Source organism: Entelurus aequoreus, linkage group LG09 (assembly GCF_033978785.1).
Source record: "Entelurus aequoreus isolate RoL-2023_Sb linkage group LG09, RoL_Eaeq_v1.1, whole genome shotgun sequence".
In the NCBI taxonomy this organism is placed as follows: Eukaryota; Metazoa; Chordata; class Actinopteri; order Syngnathiformes; family Syngnathidae; genus Entelurus; species Entelurus aequoreus.
In genome coordinates, this window is record NC_084739.1 from 44517111 (window position 1) to 44535653 (window position 18543).

The 18543-nt window shown below is 40.1% G+C and overlaps 1 protein-coding gene across 2 annotated transcripts in view; it reads right to left on the bottom strand.

Annotated features, from left to right (window-relative positions):
* Positions 1-18543, bottom strand: part of thada (THADA armadillo repeat containing) — a 251978-nt gene that overhangs the window by 230896 nt on the left and 2539 nt on the right. For both annotated transcript variants that reach the window (XM_062058803.1, XM_062058804.1), the window contains exons 8-16: positions 18320-18504; positions 17157-17251; positions 13619-13842; positions 4251-4972; positions 3930-4084; positions 3696-3851; positions 2370-2477; positions 2170-2293; positions 1730-1875 (exon numbers count right to left, since the gene is read on the bottom strand). In XM_062058803.1, the coding sequence (XP_061914787.1) occupies positions 1730-1875; positions 2170-2293; positions 2370-2477; positions 3696-3851; positions 3930-4084; positions 4251-4972; positions 13619-13842; positions 17157-17251; positions 18320-18504 (1915 nt within the window). The remainder of the gene's footprint in view (positions 1-1729; positions 1876-2169; positions 2294-2369; positions 2478-3695; positions 3852-3929; positions 4085-4250; positions 4973-13618; positions 13843-17156; positions 17252-18319; positions 18505-18543) is intronic.

The following is an 18543-nucleotide window of genomic DNA, read 5'->3' on the forward strand; positions in this document are numbered from 1 at the left end:
ATCGATACTTTTCCAAATAAAGGAAACTAAGAAAAAGAGTTTCCTATTGCACTCAAAGAACAATTTTAGAAGGTTAAAATATCATTTAAAGGGCATTAAACACATTGTGTTTTTCTTGTTGCACTCAAAGAACAATTTACAATTTTCCATATTACATATAGTCTGCCATAATCAAGGATTAGATTAGAATATAATAAAAACGCTTTATTTACATTATACTAGTGGTTAGAGTGTCCGCCCTGAGATCGGTAGGTTGTGAGTTCAAACCCCGGCCGGGTCATACCAAAGACTATAAAAATGGGACCCATTACCTCCCTGCTTGGCACTCAGCATCAAGGGTTGGAATTGGGGGTTAAATCACCAAAAATGATTCCCGGGCGCGGCTACGCTGCTGCCCACTGCTCCCCTCACCTCCCAGGGGGTGATCAAGGGGATGTGTCAAATGCAGCGGACACATTTCACCACACCTAGTGTGTGTGTGACAATCATTGGTACTTTAACTTTAACTTTAACTTAAATGCGTCATGATTTATGGTTGCCAATCCTGGTATGTGCTTTAAGAAAAAAATACAATTATTAGTAAGTACTAAAAACAAAACTATGGATAAATGTACTCAGATAAGCCATGTAGCAGGTAAAACATACATCTGTTGAAGATAAAACACGAATTGTAGCAATTTGTTATCAAATTCAGTCTTTTTACTTGCACTACTTGACGTTAGATGGGTGGTCTTAACTCTGCTAATATTTGGCATCAATCCAAGCAGCTGTGTGCGTGTCTACGTATTTACATATTTTGTATATACTGTACATGTGCACAACTGAGGAGCTGTAAACTCATGAGAGTAGCGTACAGTATGTGTGTTTGTGAGAATGTCAACGTGTTCGCTGAGTGACATCAGTGAATGAGTGGGCGAGTACAGAGAGAGAGGAGCGCGCACATTGCGCAGTAAAGTGATGAATGGGTCTGGTTGTGTCCTGAAAAACTAAAAATAACTAGATTGTCACAAATCGGCGGGCTCGAATTCTGACCGGAAAGCGGATCTTAGCAGACCCATTGCGGGGTATAGTGAACTGAAGGGAACGTCTACTACAGTCTGCACCGGAGCGAAAAGCGGGACAGGTGCAACAACTACATTATTACCTGTCACTCTTCATAACTCCTTGTGCAGATCAGAATGCTTATTATTTAAATGTTTACCTAAGTTTGAAGCAAAGGTGGTAATACTAATCGCCACATTTGGCGAGGCGTGTTTTAAAGCAACACTTGAAGCGTGCGGTGCTTACTTGTTTAAAGTGTCACCTTTACCATTGGTTTTGAAGCCCAAATACCTCCATATTGTGCTTCACGCACACTCTTTATTAACCAGTACAATTATCGATTTTTGCCATTCTTCCCCACCACAATGTTATTGCTTGTATGCACTTTGTGTGTGCGTTTTGACACACAACATCATGCTCTGTAGTCACCGCAACACAGCGGCACTTAGATGAAAGAACGATACAGGTACTTTTCAAAGGCAGTATAGTACCTATTTCGATCAATTAGTATCGCAGTACTTTATTAGTACCAGTATACCGAACAACCCTATATTGTAGTTAGTTCCTGTGATTTCCCAAGTGGGACCCAATAAATTACTACATTTGACATATATTTGCTAGACATTCTCTATCCAAAAAAAACAGGGATATATCATAAAGAAGTTTTTAAAATACAAAGCATATTAACCTGCAGTCCTACAGCCGACGGGGGAAGTTTCCATAGCAATGTTGAAGCCAGCAATTTGACTTCCAAAAAGTTGCTTGCTGCACAGTAGAGGACATTCTGAGCATATGCAGAGTTTACAACCTCACCAAGGGCAAAGCCATCAGGCCCTGAGGAGAAGACAGAACGTAATGTCATGTAAAAATATAAATGGATGAGAAAAAGCACAAGCCACTGATCCACACTGGCATCAGGGTGGAGAGGCTTTCCACTGATGAAAAGCATAAAAACAGCAGGATGTGTTCCAGAGAGGTTTGCTGCCTATAAATTAGGCCAGTGATCATCTTTTTGGAAAAGTTTAGCAAAGGACACTATCAGAATGCTCATGTTGTTTCCATTGCAACAAAAACGTTTAGAACTACTTTAAAATCACACTGCTATCAAATCATTATGTGTACACATACCAATGTCAAACGTGAATAGCTGAGCCAGTTGCCCAAGCAAGTGAAGGGACATCAGGCATTTAGAAAATGAAGCTCCAGGAAGCAAAACCTCAAACAAATTTGTGCATAACCAGCGCAGGAATTCCTATCACACACAAATACATAAATGATTAATATACATTTGAAAAAAAAAGTGGCAACATGTATTGGGTGTTGTATACCTTATACCGACTGAGTGAATGCTGATCTTTGTCTCTCTGCTCATGCTCTCTCTCTTGGCTCTGTTTCTTTTGCAACAGCTGTGTACTGTCCTTTACTCTGCAAAGCATCTGTCGAGAGAATGGTAAAAGTCCATGCAAGCTGACCGCAGGGAGTCAGTCACAGCTAAAGTTAACTTACAAATTAACTAAGGATGGGTATCGTCAACATATTGGCCAATACCACTGAAAAAATATGTACTTTTCAAATGTGTCTGTGCTTAAGCGGTGCCTGAACCAGTACTTAAAATAAGAAAAGCATACCAATTTTGAACAAATAAATCATTTTTTATTTTACAGAATTTTGTGCTATGCAAGAAAATGTCGTGTGACCTGAATATTAACAAAGTATTAGCGATATTGTTATTATAATCGCTAACACAGAGGAACGAACTACCTATGGCGGCGCGGTGATCACAAAAAAGGTAATTAGCTTATACAGCTATATTGACATACTGACCCGGTGAGCTGCTGCATCGCCTGTTGGTTGGTAAAAGTTAATTCTAGATTATAAATCATGCCATAGTAAAAAGTTGTTGCCATAAACCGAGAAGTTGGTCAACTTTGACATCCAACTTAGACCCGTAGATGGCAAAAAAGACACAAAAAGACGCTCGTTTGCAACCACTTTTTTTTTTAATACCTGCTTGAAAATTATGATTAATTCTTCACCTAACAGGGAAGATATAACATCCCATCAGTCGGCATCCCACTGAGAGGAGACATTGTAGAGTAAGTGATTGTTTTATTAAGTTCGTAGTGCAGTAGTGCTACTGACTGGATCTGTTATCACTCATCTTTCTTATATTAAGGCTCAAAAATATAAGGTTGTGGATCATCATTTATTCCAAAGCAGTCAATGTTGTCTCTCATGAAGTCTGCAATGATTAGTAGTTGTTGTGGTTGGTGTTTAATTGTAAATGATATGTAAATTTAAAAAAAAGTGCAGTTCCCCTTTAAGGACGAGTGTTGGCAGTGTTGAAAGTGTGGATTGTTACGTCTTTAAGAACTACAGCTGCTCTATTAATAAAAGGCTGACTTACATCATCCTGCCTTATTGTTATTCCACCTACACAATAGTACAGTACAGTTTATGTGCACCATTTAGCTTGATGCTTACCATCTTCTGTGCAGCTGAAAAATTATGGCCTATAGCTAAATTACTTTAAATGTAGCTCCGATAGCTAGTTGTTTTGGTATGTTTACTACCGTTTAGGCAAGCACCGGTGCCATTATGGAAGTTTCGGTACCCTCCCCTAAAAATAAAAATGTATGACATAATTAACTGACCTTCTTGAACAAACTAATTGCCTGCTGTCTGACACCTGGTGATTGGCAGTTGAGGTTAGGAAGCAGGAAGTGGCGGATGAGGTCCAGCTCCTGAGAGGTCAGAACCTCAGTACTACGGTGGCTCTCACACACCAAGCCCAAAGCATCTATCCTCACCTAGAACATAAGGCACTGCACATGAATATTCACAATATTCACTAACCACTCGTACTAATAGAGAAACAAGAAACTTACTTGATCATGTTTGTGTATTAAAGCTTGTCGAAGCAAGGTAAGGGGCACCAGTCCCCCCCAGACACCCTCCTCTGGGGTCTGCATCACACCCTGGGCCCTGGCGGCCCGCAGACATGTCATTAGAGCACCGAGTGCACCCCTGCTGCTAGATGAACCTGTTGAGCAGAAAAAATACATACTGTAAAAAGAGTGTGGGGCTGCACAGTAATTACTGTTTGGCACATTAATAAGAAAGTTACTAAGATATAATTTGTAAGAAATAATTATTTTATTCAGTTTCTGTATAAATATTTATGGTTGTCTGTGTCTTTTGAGTTTTACCTATGCAGCAGGATGGTGTGTCTTGCAAGGCCTGCACCATGTGTGTCAGACTGGACGGGCTACAGCGCAACAATTTGGGCAGAAAATAATCCAAGATGTAACTGGTCTGGTCCAATCTTGCACTGCACAGCACCTGCAGGAGGGGGGTTACCCACATCCGGTGCCAACAATCCATCCAGTCTTCTGTACTTGTCTTTTTTTTACAGGCTTCAGCTGCAAGTAGTTGTTTATGGCTGATAAAAAGCCTTTCCAGCAGGTCACTGGCATAGGGAGCCAAAGTCTGGTCCCCCATCAAACCCAGGAGACATGATGGCAGCTGTGGCTGGATTTCAAGCAGGTGCCCAGCACCATAGAGCTCAACAAGGCACCCTAAAGCTCCATATTTCCCCCTCATATGCCACTCCAGCTGGAGCAATCTTTGCGTGAGCTCAAGGACATAGTTGTCCATTGTTGACTCCGAGGTGAACGAATTGGTATGCTGATGGAGGAGGAGGAGGTTTCGGAACAGGGAGCGTGTCTGGTGGCGAACTCCATCTAAAGGATGCTCCCAGTGGGAGTATATATGCTCCAAGAGGCGTTTGTGTAGATCAGATCCTCCACTGAGTGACTGCTGAAGGCTGAGGGAACAGAGCTGCCTCTCTCCTTGCAGGCACTCCAGGGCAACACTGCTCCATAGCGTCAGGACCCGAGCCACCACCATCACGGTACTAGACTCTTTTATACTATAGATAGAAGAATACACAAAATAAAACAAACATGTGCAACTACGAAAACATTTCCCAAAATCGTTCATAATATTTGGGAAACGCCCCTAATATACAATATGTATTGTACAGCAGAGGTCCCAAATTTGCAACCCGCAGACCCATATTTTGTGGGCCTCTACTTAACTTCATATGGCACATAATTAAATGAAAAAAGCTTTAAACAACTACTATAATGTTAAAATTAAAATTGGAATAAAAGACATACAGTAAATGTGTTATCAAGTGTGTCATTAATTAATTTCTTGTAAAAGTACATTTAATTATGTAATCATTTGCTTATTTTAATATTCAATGAAATATTTAAACATGAAATTAATGAGTGACTTCATTATTTCAGGATTTGATTTATTATTAATGGTATAGTTTTTTTATTTCATGTATTTATGTCATCTGTCAAACTCAACCATCAAAGCCAGTGGAAGGATTCTAATAACTAAATTGGTTATCTGGCACTTCCATTTGTCTATTGAACTTTGACCAGGAAAGCGGAGGAGTTCTGGTCGATATCTTAATCTAAAAAGTGAAAAAAATAACTTCAATAAGTTACTCTACTTGAACAGATGTATGCTCTCCGTCAGCAAGTCTTGCTTCCACATATGCTGCAAGTACTAAAATATCTACCACCAACTAAAGAAAAAGTAAAAATTATATTATCCATAGCTGCCGTGCTTTGAAAGACTTCGCAAAGCTCCAGGCTTAAGACCAATGCAATCACTGGACTAGATGTGTGTTAGTCCCGCCCACTGATTTTGAGGGGTGAGTTTGACAGATCAAATGGATGGAAATACATTAATGAAGTGCTGACATTCAAGTTCATGAACTAATAAATAAGTCCTTAATTTGTGAAAAAAATAATTAAAATGTGAAATACAAACCCTGTTTCCATATGAGTTGGGAAATTGAGTTAGATGTAAATATAAACGGAATACAATGATTTGCAAATCATTTTCAACCCATATTCAGTTGAATATGCTACAAAGACAACATATTTGATGTTCAAACTGATAAAAAAAATGTTTTTTTGCAAATAATCATTAACTTTAGAATTTGATGCCAGCAACACGTGACAAAGAAGTTGGGAAAGGTGGCAATAAATACTGATAAAGTTGAGGAATGCTCATCAAACACTTGTTTGGAACATCCCACAGGTGTGCAGGCTAATTGGGAACAGGTGGGTGCCATGATTGGGTATAAAAACAGCTTCCCAAAAAATGCTCAGTCTTTCACAAAAAAGGATGGGGCGAGGTACACCCCTTTGTCCACAACTGCGTGAGCAAATAGTCAAACAGTTTAAGAACAACGTTTCTCAAAGTGCAATTGCAAGAAATTTAGGGATTTCAACATCTACGGTCCATAATATCATCAAAAGGTTCAGAGAATCTGGAGAAATCACTCCACGTAAGCGGCATGGCCGGAAACCAACATTAAATGACCGTGACCTTCGATCCCTCAGACAGCACTGTATCAAAAACCGACATCAATCTCTAAAGGATATCACCACATGGGCTCAGGAACACTTCAGAAAACCACTGTCACTAAATCAGTTGGTCGCTACATCTGTAAGTGCAAGTTAAAGCTTTACTATGCAAAGCGAAAGCCATTTATCAACAACATCCAGAAACGCCGCCGGCTTCTCTGGGCCCGAGATCATCTAAGATGGACTGATGCAAAGTGGAAAAGTGTTCTGTGGTCTGACGAGTCCACATTTCAAATTGTTTTTGGAAATATTCGACATCGTGTCATCCGGACCAAAGGGGAAGCGAACCATCCAGACTGTTATCGACGCAAAGTTCAAAAGCCAGCATCTGTGATGGTATGTGGGTGCATTAGTGCCCAAGGCATGGGTAACTTACACATCTGTGAAGGCACCATTAATGCTGAAAGGTACATACAGGTTTTGGAGCAACATATGCTGCCATCTAAGTGCCGTCTTTTTCATGGACGCCCCTGCTTATTTCAGCAAGACAATGCCAAGCCACATTCAGCACGTGTTACAACAGCGTGGCTTTGTAAAAAAAGAGTGCGGGTACTTTCCTGGCCCGCCTACAGTCCAGACCTGTCTCCCATCGAAAATGTGTGGCACATTATGAAGCGTAAAATACGACAGCGGAGACCCCGGACTGTTGAACGACTGAAGCTCTACATAAAACAAGAATGGGAAAGAATTCCACTTTCAAAGCTTCAACAATTAGTTTCCTCAGTTCCCAATCGTTTATTGAGTGTTGTTAAAAAAAAAAGGTGATGTAACACAGTGGTGAACATGCCCTTTCCCAACTACTTTGGCACGTGTTGCAGCCATGAAATTCTAAGTTAATTATTATTGGCAAAAAAAAAAAAAAAAGTTTATGAGTTTGAACATCAAATATGGGTTGAAAAGGATTTGCAAATCATTGTATTCCGTTTATATTTACATCTAACACAATTTACCAACTCATATGGAAACGGGGTTTGTAATTCATTAAATTAAATTAAAATGTAATTGTACGTTAAATAAATTAATGACACATTTAATAATACATTTATGTATTTTTTTCCAATTATAATAAATAACAAATTCTAAGTGGTCCTATTATGCAAAACTAACTTTTCTTACCTGTTGGTACCTGTTTTTGTGTATTTGTGAATCCCTAAAGTCCCCAAAATTTGAACTCAAATCATGGAGGCGTGGTGGAGATGTTTATAAAACAAGCCGTTTGGAATTTGACACATTAGTGACACATTTTGGCCTAATTACGTCAGCGGATATCTCCATATATTTTAGCGGTTTACCCTAAAAACCTTTGCACGAGTCCGCCACTTTTATTTAGTTGTGGTCCAAAGTTGTAGTCTTTGTCTTCTCTATTCTCTTGTTGTGAGGCAGACTGGCTTGTACATGCAAACGCATGCTAAAATGTTTCTCTGTTGCAATAGCTAATAAAAAGTAGCGTATACCAGTAGCTCTAACTTATATCTGATTGATTGATTGAGTGATTGAGACTTTTGTTAGTAGATTGCACAGTACAGTACATATTCCGTACAATTGACCACTAAATGGTAACACCCGAATACGTTTTTCAACTTGTTTAAGTCGGGGTCCACGTTAATCAATTCATGGTAAGTATCTGTCAGTAGACTCGATATGGAAGCGCTAAAATCTACAACATGGCTGACGCCGTGGAGACACAGATCAAGAGGGCTTGGCCTGGAGGACGAATACGCCACGTAAATAAGACTACCCACAAAATGGCGCATTCTGATGAGACAATCAGAAAGGAGCTGGAAGATGGTCTTTTTTTTTTCTTATCATGTCCAGCTACTCAGGCAAATCATATTGTTGATGTAGATGCCCATATCAATACTTCTCTTGTTGCCTTATTTGTATATTACTTAATTAAATTGATTTATATTATTATTTGGCGCAGCCGGGCCGTAGCAAGAGGGGATAGAAAGAGAAAAAAAGGAAAACAGAGGGGGAAATTGCGGGGACAAGAGAGGGATAAGACAGAGAGACAACAACAACAACAAACACAACAATAACAACAACAAAACAGCATCAGCAAATACGATATGTACAAATATGATAGTAAAAGTGAAAGCAGAGTAGCAGTTAGTGAAGTAAATACTAATAACAGAAATGACAATGAACATTATTATACTACAAATGGAGCAATACAAATACCAATTGCACTATTGATAATGAATAATAACATTACCTCCATTATCAACAATACAATTGTTTCAAATGCAACAATACATATATGTAATGATAACTTGAAATACAAAGGAAAGCAGATAAATGGAGGGGAAGAAAGATAAGCAAACTGTATTAACCTTGTAGATTGTTATAGTAACAATAGGTTAAGCTTTGTCTATGGGCCGTGTGTTACCCAGTTTCCCCTAGGGCAGGGGTCGGCAACCCGCGGCTCCGGAGCCGCATGCGGCTCTTTCACCACTCTGATGCGGCTCAGCTGCATACTTGCCGACCCTCCCAATTTACCCGGGAGACTTCCGGATTTCAGTGCCTCTCCCTGTAATCTCCCGGGGCAATTATTCTCAGATTTTCACCATGTCTACAATAATAAGGGCATATTGTGATGACACAGCATTTAGCGCCCTCTACAACCGGCAGTAACAGCGTGCCAGTCCAGGTGCATGTTGTATGCAGCTTCTGCCTGCGCACGTAAGTGACAGCAAGGCATACTTGGTCCACAGCCATAAAGGTTGCACTGAAGGTGGCCGTATAAACAACTTTAACACTCTTACTAATATGCGCCACACTGTGAACCCACACCGAACAAGAATGACAAACACATTTCGGGAGAACATCAGCACTGTAACACAACATAAACACAACAATAATAATAATAATACCTGGGATTTATATAGCGCTTTTCTAAGTACCCAAAGTCGCTTTACATGTTAAAACAACAGAACAAATACCCAGAATCCCATGCAGCCCTAACTCTTCCGGGCTACATTATACACCCCCGCCCCCCGCATATCAACCCCCCACCCCCCCCCCCCCCCCCCCCCTTGCTGTCACTTACGTGTGCAAGCAGAAGCTGCATACAACATGCACCTGGACTGGCATGCCGGTTGTAGAGGGCGCTAAATGCTGTTTCATCACAGCACGCCCTTATTAGTGTTGTATGGGTGAAAATCACATTCTCACATTCAAGAGAAAAGTGGACATGAATTTCGGGGATCTCCCGGTAAAATCGGGAGGGTTGGCAAGTATGACGCTGTCAAGCGCCTTTCATATAAAACCGCCGCACTTACATTAAATTTTCATATTAAGGTGCGGGCCGCGTGTTTGAAACCCCTGGTTTATACATAGCGCAAAGCAAAAAAAAAACTTTGTATGCAGTGTTATTTCATTTTAAATTTCAAAAGAGTTTTGTGGCTCCCATTGTTTTCTTGAATTTGTGAAACTGGTCAAAATGGCTCTTTGAGTGGTAAAGGTTGCCGACCCCTGCCCTAGGGGAACAACGTTAATATATGTTTGATGAAACATGATTATATGCGTGACTGTATGTATGCATATGTGCTTTTATATGTACAGTATGTGTATATGTATGTTTCTACAGTGAATGTGCGTGTGGATGTATGAACTTTGAGTGTGTAGGTATGTACTGTATTTGTGTAAAAATGTGAGCGCGTAGCCTATGTATGTGTGCGAGTACCTATGTATGTGTGCGAGTATGTATGTATACATGTATGAATAATTGTGTGTGTATGTGAGTATATATGTGTATTTGTATGTACAATATATTTGTGTCCCAGTATGTGCGGTAGCCAGAGTACTGCCCCAGCCATCCAGAGAGCCCAACCCAAAAGGGACCACCGGCCCCACGCAGCCAGGCCAGCTAGCGACAGGAACCCCAGAGCTGGGTCCACCATGCTGCCCGGAAAGGCCAGCAGCATGCCATATGTGATGGGACACAAGTAGGGGATGTTATTTTATGTTTCATTGCCATGCATGTTTTAGAGTGTTTTTATTGTTGTGGATTTTAATTGCATGTTTTTACATTTTGTGGAATTTGATTGTATTTTTAATTGCATGTTTTTACATTTTGTGGAATTTGATTGTATTTTTAATTGCATGTTTTTACTCCTTGTGGACTTTGCTGGTATTTTAAGACGTTGCCCCTTTTAGTTTGTTGCCCCTAACAACCAAAGTGCCCAATCGAATCAGAAGATCAGACGCACCTGTGGAGCATTAGGACTGCACACGTTTAAAAGGGAAGGATCAACAAGCTTTGAGGGGAGCGACCGGAGAGTATAGACAGGCTTTGCCAAGAGCGTCCGGGTGGACGCCCGCAGGCTGGGAAGGAATCCCCAGGACTACACAGCAGACCCCGCAGGCTACCGGAGTGAACCCCAAGAAGCCCACAACACGCAGGGGCAGAGGAAACTCTGCCTCCGAAGTAAGTGTTGTGCATTGTGGATCTGTGAGGGTGTTCAACTGCCTTGGGCTGTGGGCTTGCGGGCTCGTGCGTTGTGCGCTGGCCGTGTGGTCCTGTGGGCAGGAACGATCGGGACCCAGAGACCTGCGGTGACTCCCGGGAGCAACCAAGAGGCGGAGCGAGACGGGACGAGTACGGCCACGTAGGTCCCACGAGAGACTGGTGAGGAGAGTGTGCATACTCAATACTTCTACGCGGAACTACAGCTTGCGTGTAAGTGTGACGTCAGCCCGGAGAGAGTCTCCGTGTTTTTAAATGATTTTATCCCCGTGGCCTGCCTCCGTTTTAATTCTGTGTGCAGGAGGACGCCGTGGAAGTGGGCGGAGCCAGGACACTGACTCACTACTCTGTCGTGGCTGTAAAATTGGATTGTAATAAAGTGTGAACAAGCATAATTATCTTTCCTTATTTTGGGACGGTTGCTCTCACTGCATTGGGTCCTTAATATTTATATTTGTTTTGAGCAAAATTTTACTAGATTTTATTATTCTACCACTCGGGTCCATTACACATAGACAGCCGCACCCGGTAGAGGACAAGGCAAGGGAGAAGCAGGGGACAGCCAGCCTCCAAGCCAGCAAGAGACCACACCCCAAATTCTATGAACTTTGAGTGTGTAGATATGTACTGTATTTGTGGATGTATGTGGGAGCGTACGTACAAAAAAATAAGAAAAAAGAAAAAAAGAAGATGGTCTGTAAAACATAATCAATGCAAAATTTGGACCAAAACACCACCATTCATGTTATGTAGACCAAAAAGACTTGTTTTAAATGTAGGAAAAAACATAATATGACTCCTTTAAGTAATTATTTTAAGATGGATTATATTTATTTATTTAATTTTGTCACATCTGATCCTCCATAAATGAGAAGGATTACAAACTACAATAACGGTGCTAACCGAAAAATTACACCACCACAAACACACAATGAGCAACACAAAGAGCAACTTCCTTTTAGCAAGTCTATGACAATCTTTTAGTTAAGTCTATCAAGTTAAATTCCTTGGGTGTTAAACATGCTTAGCCAATAAAAATGACTCTTATTCTAATATATAGTTTTTACATTGAATTTTACATTTACAATTACTTAAGGCCTACCATAGTTCAGGAACAATTTTGCTCCTGGAAGAAGACAAAGTAGTTAACAAATGTAGTCATGTGATTCTTAAAGGCCTACTGAAATGATTTTTTTATTTAAACGGGGATAGCAGATCCGTTCTATGTGTCATACTTGATCATTTCGCGATATTGCCATATTTTTGCTGAAAGGATTTAGTAGAGAACATCGACGATAAAGTTTGCAACTTTTGGTCGCTGATAAAAAAAGCCTAGCCTGTACCGGAAGTAGCGTGACGTCGCAGGTTGAAGGGCTCCTCATATTTCCCCATTGTTTACACCAGCAGCGAGAGCGATTCGGACCGAGAAAGCGACGAATACCCCATTAATTTGAGCGAGGATGAAAGATTCGTGGATGAGGGACGTCAGAGTGAAGGACTAGAGTGGAGTGCAGGACGTATCTTTTTTCGCTCTGACCGTAACTTAGTCCCTCAGAGTGAAGGACTAGACTGCAGTGCAGGACGTATCTTTTTTCGCTCTGACCGTAACTTAGGTACAAAGGCTAATTGGATTCCACACTTTCTCCTTTTTCTATTGTGGATCACAGATTTGTATTTTAAACCACCTCGGATACTATATCCTCTTGAAAATGAGAGTCGAGAACGCGAAATGGACATTCACAGTGACTTTTATCTCCACGACAATACATCGGTGAAGCACTTTAGCTACGGAGCCAACGTGATAGCATCGTGCTTAAATGCAGATAGAAACAAAAGAAATAAGCCCCTGACTGGAAGGATAGACAGAAGATCAACAATACTACTATCAGGAGACACTGAACCAAACACTGTGCCGCCTGTCGAAGCCTAGCAATGCTGTTGCTAACAACGGCATTGAAGCTAACTTAGCTACGGGACCTCGTCAGAGCTATGATAAAAACATTAGCGCTCCACCTACGCCAGCCCTAATCTCTTCATCAACACCCGTGCTCACCTGCGTTCCAGCGATTGACAGCGTGACAAAGGACTTCACCCGATCATCGATGCGGTCAGCGGCTAGCGTCGGATAGCGCGTCTGCTATCCAAGTCAAAGTCCTCCTGGTTGTGTTGCTGCAGCCAGCCGCTAATACACCGATCGCACCTACAGCTTTCTTCTTTGCAGTCTCCATTGTTCATTAAACAAATTGCAAAAGATTTACCAACACAGATGTCCAGAATACTGTGGAATTTTGCGATGAAAACAGAGCTGTTAGTATTGGGATACAATGTGTCTGAATACTTCCGTTTCAACCATCGACATCACGCGCAAAAGTCATCATACATAGACGTTTTCAACCGGAAGTTTCGCGGGAAATTTAAAATTGCACTTTATAAGTTAACCCGGCCGTATTGGCATGTGTTGCAATGTTAAGATTTCATCATTGATATATAAACTATCAAACTGCGTGGTCGGTAGCCTCACCCCTACTCTACATATATGTTCATATGTATGCTGAAATGTAAAGTTAATATTGAAATACGTTTTTAGACATATTGCAGATAAGATTAGTCTTTTTTAGAACTACAGACGTTTATGGTTTAAGATTAACTATACTACCTGGCATCGAGGTCCAATAGTGTGTCTGGCACCAACAGCAGCAGTGTTTCCCACTGTGGGCCAGGGAGGGCACCCTTCCAGTTCAACATGGCCAGTGCCCCATGAGACAGGTACATAGACACCCCTGGTGGGCGAACACCTGTACACAGGCCCTCACATCTCTGCTTGAGCCATAGCGGCACAGAGTCCAAGCCTTGCCCCGACCTACACAGCAAACTGCACACCTGACATGGACACAAGACAATATTTTAGTTGAAATGAAAAATATTTGAATAATACACAGTTAGATATTCATTTACTTAACTATTTCACAGACTTATTTAAGGGTGTCCCAACAACATTTTCAAATCTGTTATCGATATTGGAGCCTTGAGTGTTTTTTCATTTGTTCGAGTAATCGAATAATTGGATAAAACAGAATCTATAGGAAAAATAGTTTAAATAAACAACACATTTTCTGCTTACAATACATAACCTTCTTTTTTTTTTTCAAAGAAATGCACACCATTATCATTGAAATTGCACATTTGACATGTGTGCATTATTCAAAATAAAAATAAATACTCCTTTGTTCGCCACCACACAAAACACGACACCCACACTACTCTTATGTGAGAAGGGGCGGGGCCATGAGGAAAACTATGTCCTGGCACTCATTGAACGACTAATTGGGCAACAGAAAATTAATCAAAGCTTTTTTCTAATTGAGTTAATCGATTAATCATTGCAGCCCTAAATGCATTACAACCCTGGAGACTTCGTATCTGTAAGTAATATGCAACTATTTAATACTTGTTTATATTAACAAATGTTGTGTTTTCGACAGCAATATTGTTCAATTAAGGACACTTATTACATATGTCTAGCTTGTGTGCACTTGTGTGCTTAGCTGTTGTGTAGCTGCTAGCTCCTATGTGCCAATAGCCTACAATGTATACCTTTTGTAGATGACTTAACTAAAATCCAAGACAAGACCACCTTTGTGTGCTTATTGGAGGACATTTAAATGTTAACTGGCTGTCCTGCTTTGTACAAGAAAATTTGCTGCTCGACTGCCTGTATCGGAACCTCATAGCAGAGATTTTAGATGAAAGCGGATATAATCCAGTAAATGTTTTTTGCTGATATCGAACTAATATCAGAGATCAATTGGAGATGTGACGTTCCCAAACGAACTGTGTCTATTCAACGACTCTTTTAAGTGAAAAATAATAAACCAATTTGCAATTGTGAGCAGTGTGTTTGGAAGCCGTTTCTTATGCACATGCAGAAGCAGTCTCTGCAATTGCCCAGGCTGCAGGTTCATGCTACTTGACTGGTGACTAGACTAGAAAATGAGTTGGACTCTGGATTCACTTTTTTTTAGTTCTTTGTTCTAGTGTGATTATGTAAAGTATGTGAAGCTTACACACAACAGGTAGGGTAGTACAATTTTGAAATTCACATGTTTATTATGTTCTTATTTGTATTGTAGTTTCTTTGTATTTTTATATACATACATACACATGTTATTCTTATTTGTGTATTTTTTCTGGATTGTCAATGCTCTTGTGCTACAAAGTTTTTTTTAGGTAAAGAAAAATTCTAAAAATAATAGTGGGGAAATGGCACCAATTTATGGACTGTTTACAAAGAAAACACAACAAAATGAAAATTATAGTCAATATTTCAGAACAATTCCAACCAAAAGAGTAATATTGGTACACATTAAAATCATTCTGATCCACATCCTATCTGATAACTGCTACCAGTGATTGCTCCCTTAATTTAAAAAAAAAAAAAACAGTTAAGAATTTTTTTAAAATAATTGAACAAACGAACCAGTTTTTTGAACGGCTCTTTGGAAGGAACGGCTCCTTTAGATCCAAGAGCCATTAACCCAATCTCTAATATCCATACTGGATAAGGAGACCCCTAGTTGTAATACGATTCAAAAATATAGTAGCCCAATGTTTTCCTTTAAAGAGTTAAACATATCATTACAGTAAATCCCTGATGTTTTCTGGGTTAACCTAGGAATTGAGAAAAGAAAATTAAAACTTCAGACAGCAATGAAAATATGTATTTGTACTAGTCATGAAGTTTAGGCTAAATCTATAGTGTTTCTTTCAGAACATCAACATGCCTGAAGAAGTGCGCCCTTTTGCAGTACAATGCATTTGCTTGTGTTTTTCAGCACACAGACTATACAGGTATCGAAATTATCACACAGGAATATAGATGCAAATCAATACTATCTAATTTGCAGTAGGGCTGCACGATTAATCAAAATTAAATTGACATCGAGATTTTAATTAGTGCGATTTTGTAACCTCTAGAGGCTGTATTCTTTTTTTTTTTTCCGCCGTCACCTATTTGAGTGACAGACATGTTGGCCAATCAGAATTGTCAAGCTTCGCATTTGTTCGTCTCTTGCTTCAAACAGGGAGAATGACGTCTCCCTCTGTGCATCGCAGCTGAGCATGTTTATTTAACAATAGAAATAACTCAACGCAGTGAGCTGTCTTTTCAGTCATTAACAATCTTTGTCTTGTTGGTGGGCGGAGAGCAGTGCGTCAGCTTTACACACACACACACACACACACACACACACACACACACACACACACACACACACACACACACACACACACACACACACACACAATGAACCCAGCAGTGCAAGGGGGGCGAGGGACCGTTCATCGCTGCTCGCAGCTTTAATTTGTATTATTACATTACATTATAAACACTGTTTAGTTTTTATCGATTGGTTCTTCAGTTTCAGTAGGGCAGCACAGTGGACAGGGGTTAGTGCATGTGCCTCAAAATACAAAGGTCCTGAGTTCAATCCTGGGCTCGGGATCTTTCTGTGTGGAGTTTGCAAGTTCCCCCTGTGACTCAACCGTGATAGATTGATTGGCAACACTAAATTGGCCCTATAGTGTGAATGTGAGTGTGAATGTTGTCGGTCTATCTGTGTTGGCCCTGTGATGAGGTGGCGACTTGTCCAGGGTGTACCCCGCCTTCCGCCCGAATGCAGCTGAGATAGGCTCCAGCACCCCCCGCGACCCCGAAATGGACAAGCGGTAGAAAATGGATGGATGGAAATGGTTCTTCAGTTTAAGAGCATGATGTAAACAAAAGCTCAGAGTCTGTCTGCAGAAAGCTAAATATTTTTGAAAGTAAATTACTGCATATTGTTTTTAAAGTGTGGCACCTTAAAGACAAAAATATGTTGATTAACAATTTCAAAGTAACATGTCTTCCTTAACTCGATATTTTCTCAGTTTTATGCATTCTTAAGTATAAAATATAGCAATTACAAATCTAATTGCAATCCTAATTTTGGAGGGAAAAATCGAAATCGTGCAGCCCTAATTTGCAGTATAACCTGCAAGGCATGGTAGGAAGCCTGGCAAATGAAACAGCCTTAATATTGCACAACATGTAAAAAATGTTATAAAAATAAACAATTGTGCATATGCAGGGATTGACTGTATGTGTTCTGTACATGATTTGTTAGGAAGATAAGTAGCCATTTGAAGACTTAACTCACCACAGTTGCAACTTCATCTCCAGAGCCCATCACAGATCGGATTAATAAGACTATGGCCATTGCAGCTGTACTTTGAACAGCCTGTACAAACTCCTCTGCGTGCAGAAGCACAAAGAAATGAGAAAACGAGGAAGAAAAGAGTTGTTAATGGGTTACTACAGTGGTTCTCAAACCACCATAATGACCAACATTAAAATGCAGTAGCGTAATTGGTCTAAGTATTCATTAAAAACAAGGCAGATGTTTTCTTTAACAAGTATATTTAACATTTTTAGCTAGTGTAACTTTACACACAGTTTGAACAGTAACACTGTTTAGAATATAGGAAAATAAAACACTGTACTTAAGTAATGAATCTAATAAAATGGCACATACAAGTTAAATAAACAGTGTACTCAAATATCAAAAGTACAGTTTTTAAAGATTAAATTAATATTTACCTAACAGTTAAATAAAACTGTACTGTACAGAAATGTTAAGTAAAACAAATTAATGTACTTGAAAAACATCAAAAGAGGTGTTGATTGGCGAGCCTAGAAGGTTGGGAAAGGCCGGACGTAAGCGAAGAATGTAGAGAACATTTGGTTTCCACGAGCATTGAGTGAAAGAAATGACAGAGTAAGACTGTTCTGTTTTGTGTCTTAATCGTTTATTATAGCGTTTGACTACGGCCTACAGTAGTCAGATTGTAACGACTTCTATTGAAGGCTGATAAACCTTTGATAACAGCTCGAGTCGCGTCATTACACTTTGGCATACCATTAGAAGAAGCCCGTGTACCACAGTTTGAGAATAACTGGGTTACTACATCTTGCATGTTTCAGTTTACAAGCCTCAACAGTGAATAGTAAAATTGAGTGGAATAACTTTCCTACAACGTTAAAAAGCAATGATTGCTATATGAACAAAAGTATTCAGACATGAATGTTGAGGTGCTCTCAGGATGTAAATGGGCTAAGTTATGTTCGCCTCCACACTCGAGAAAGTCACGCTCACAATCTGCAGGTGTTTTATGTGGTTGAGGTAAATGCTCTCAAATTGTTCAAACCCAAAGTAACTCAACCATGCTTTCATTGATCTTTGCTTTGGTTTATGCAGTCATGCTGAACTAATTTGATAAGTACATTTCTACATCAGTACTAAAGTTTTGACCTGTTTCTTACCGTCAGTGATGATATGCATGTAGCAGGCCAGCATGTTGCTCAGTGTGTCCACCAGAGTCTGGTGGGTGTTCAGGACAGAACTAATAGACCCTTGACATTTCTGAATGACCTGCATTGATGTTTTCACTGCCATTAAACAGGAGTGCATCAGCTGGGCTTGAGCAATGTGTCGGCCTTGGAGACCACTATATAAACAGCAGGGGGCGACAGAGACAAAGTTAAAT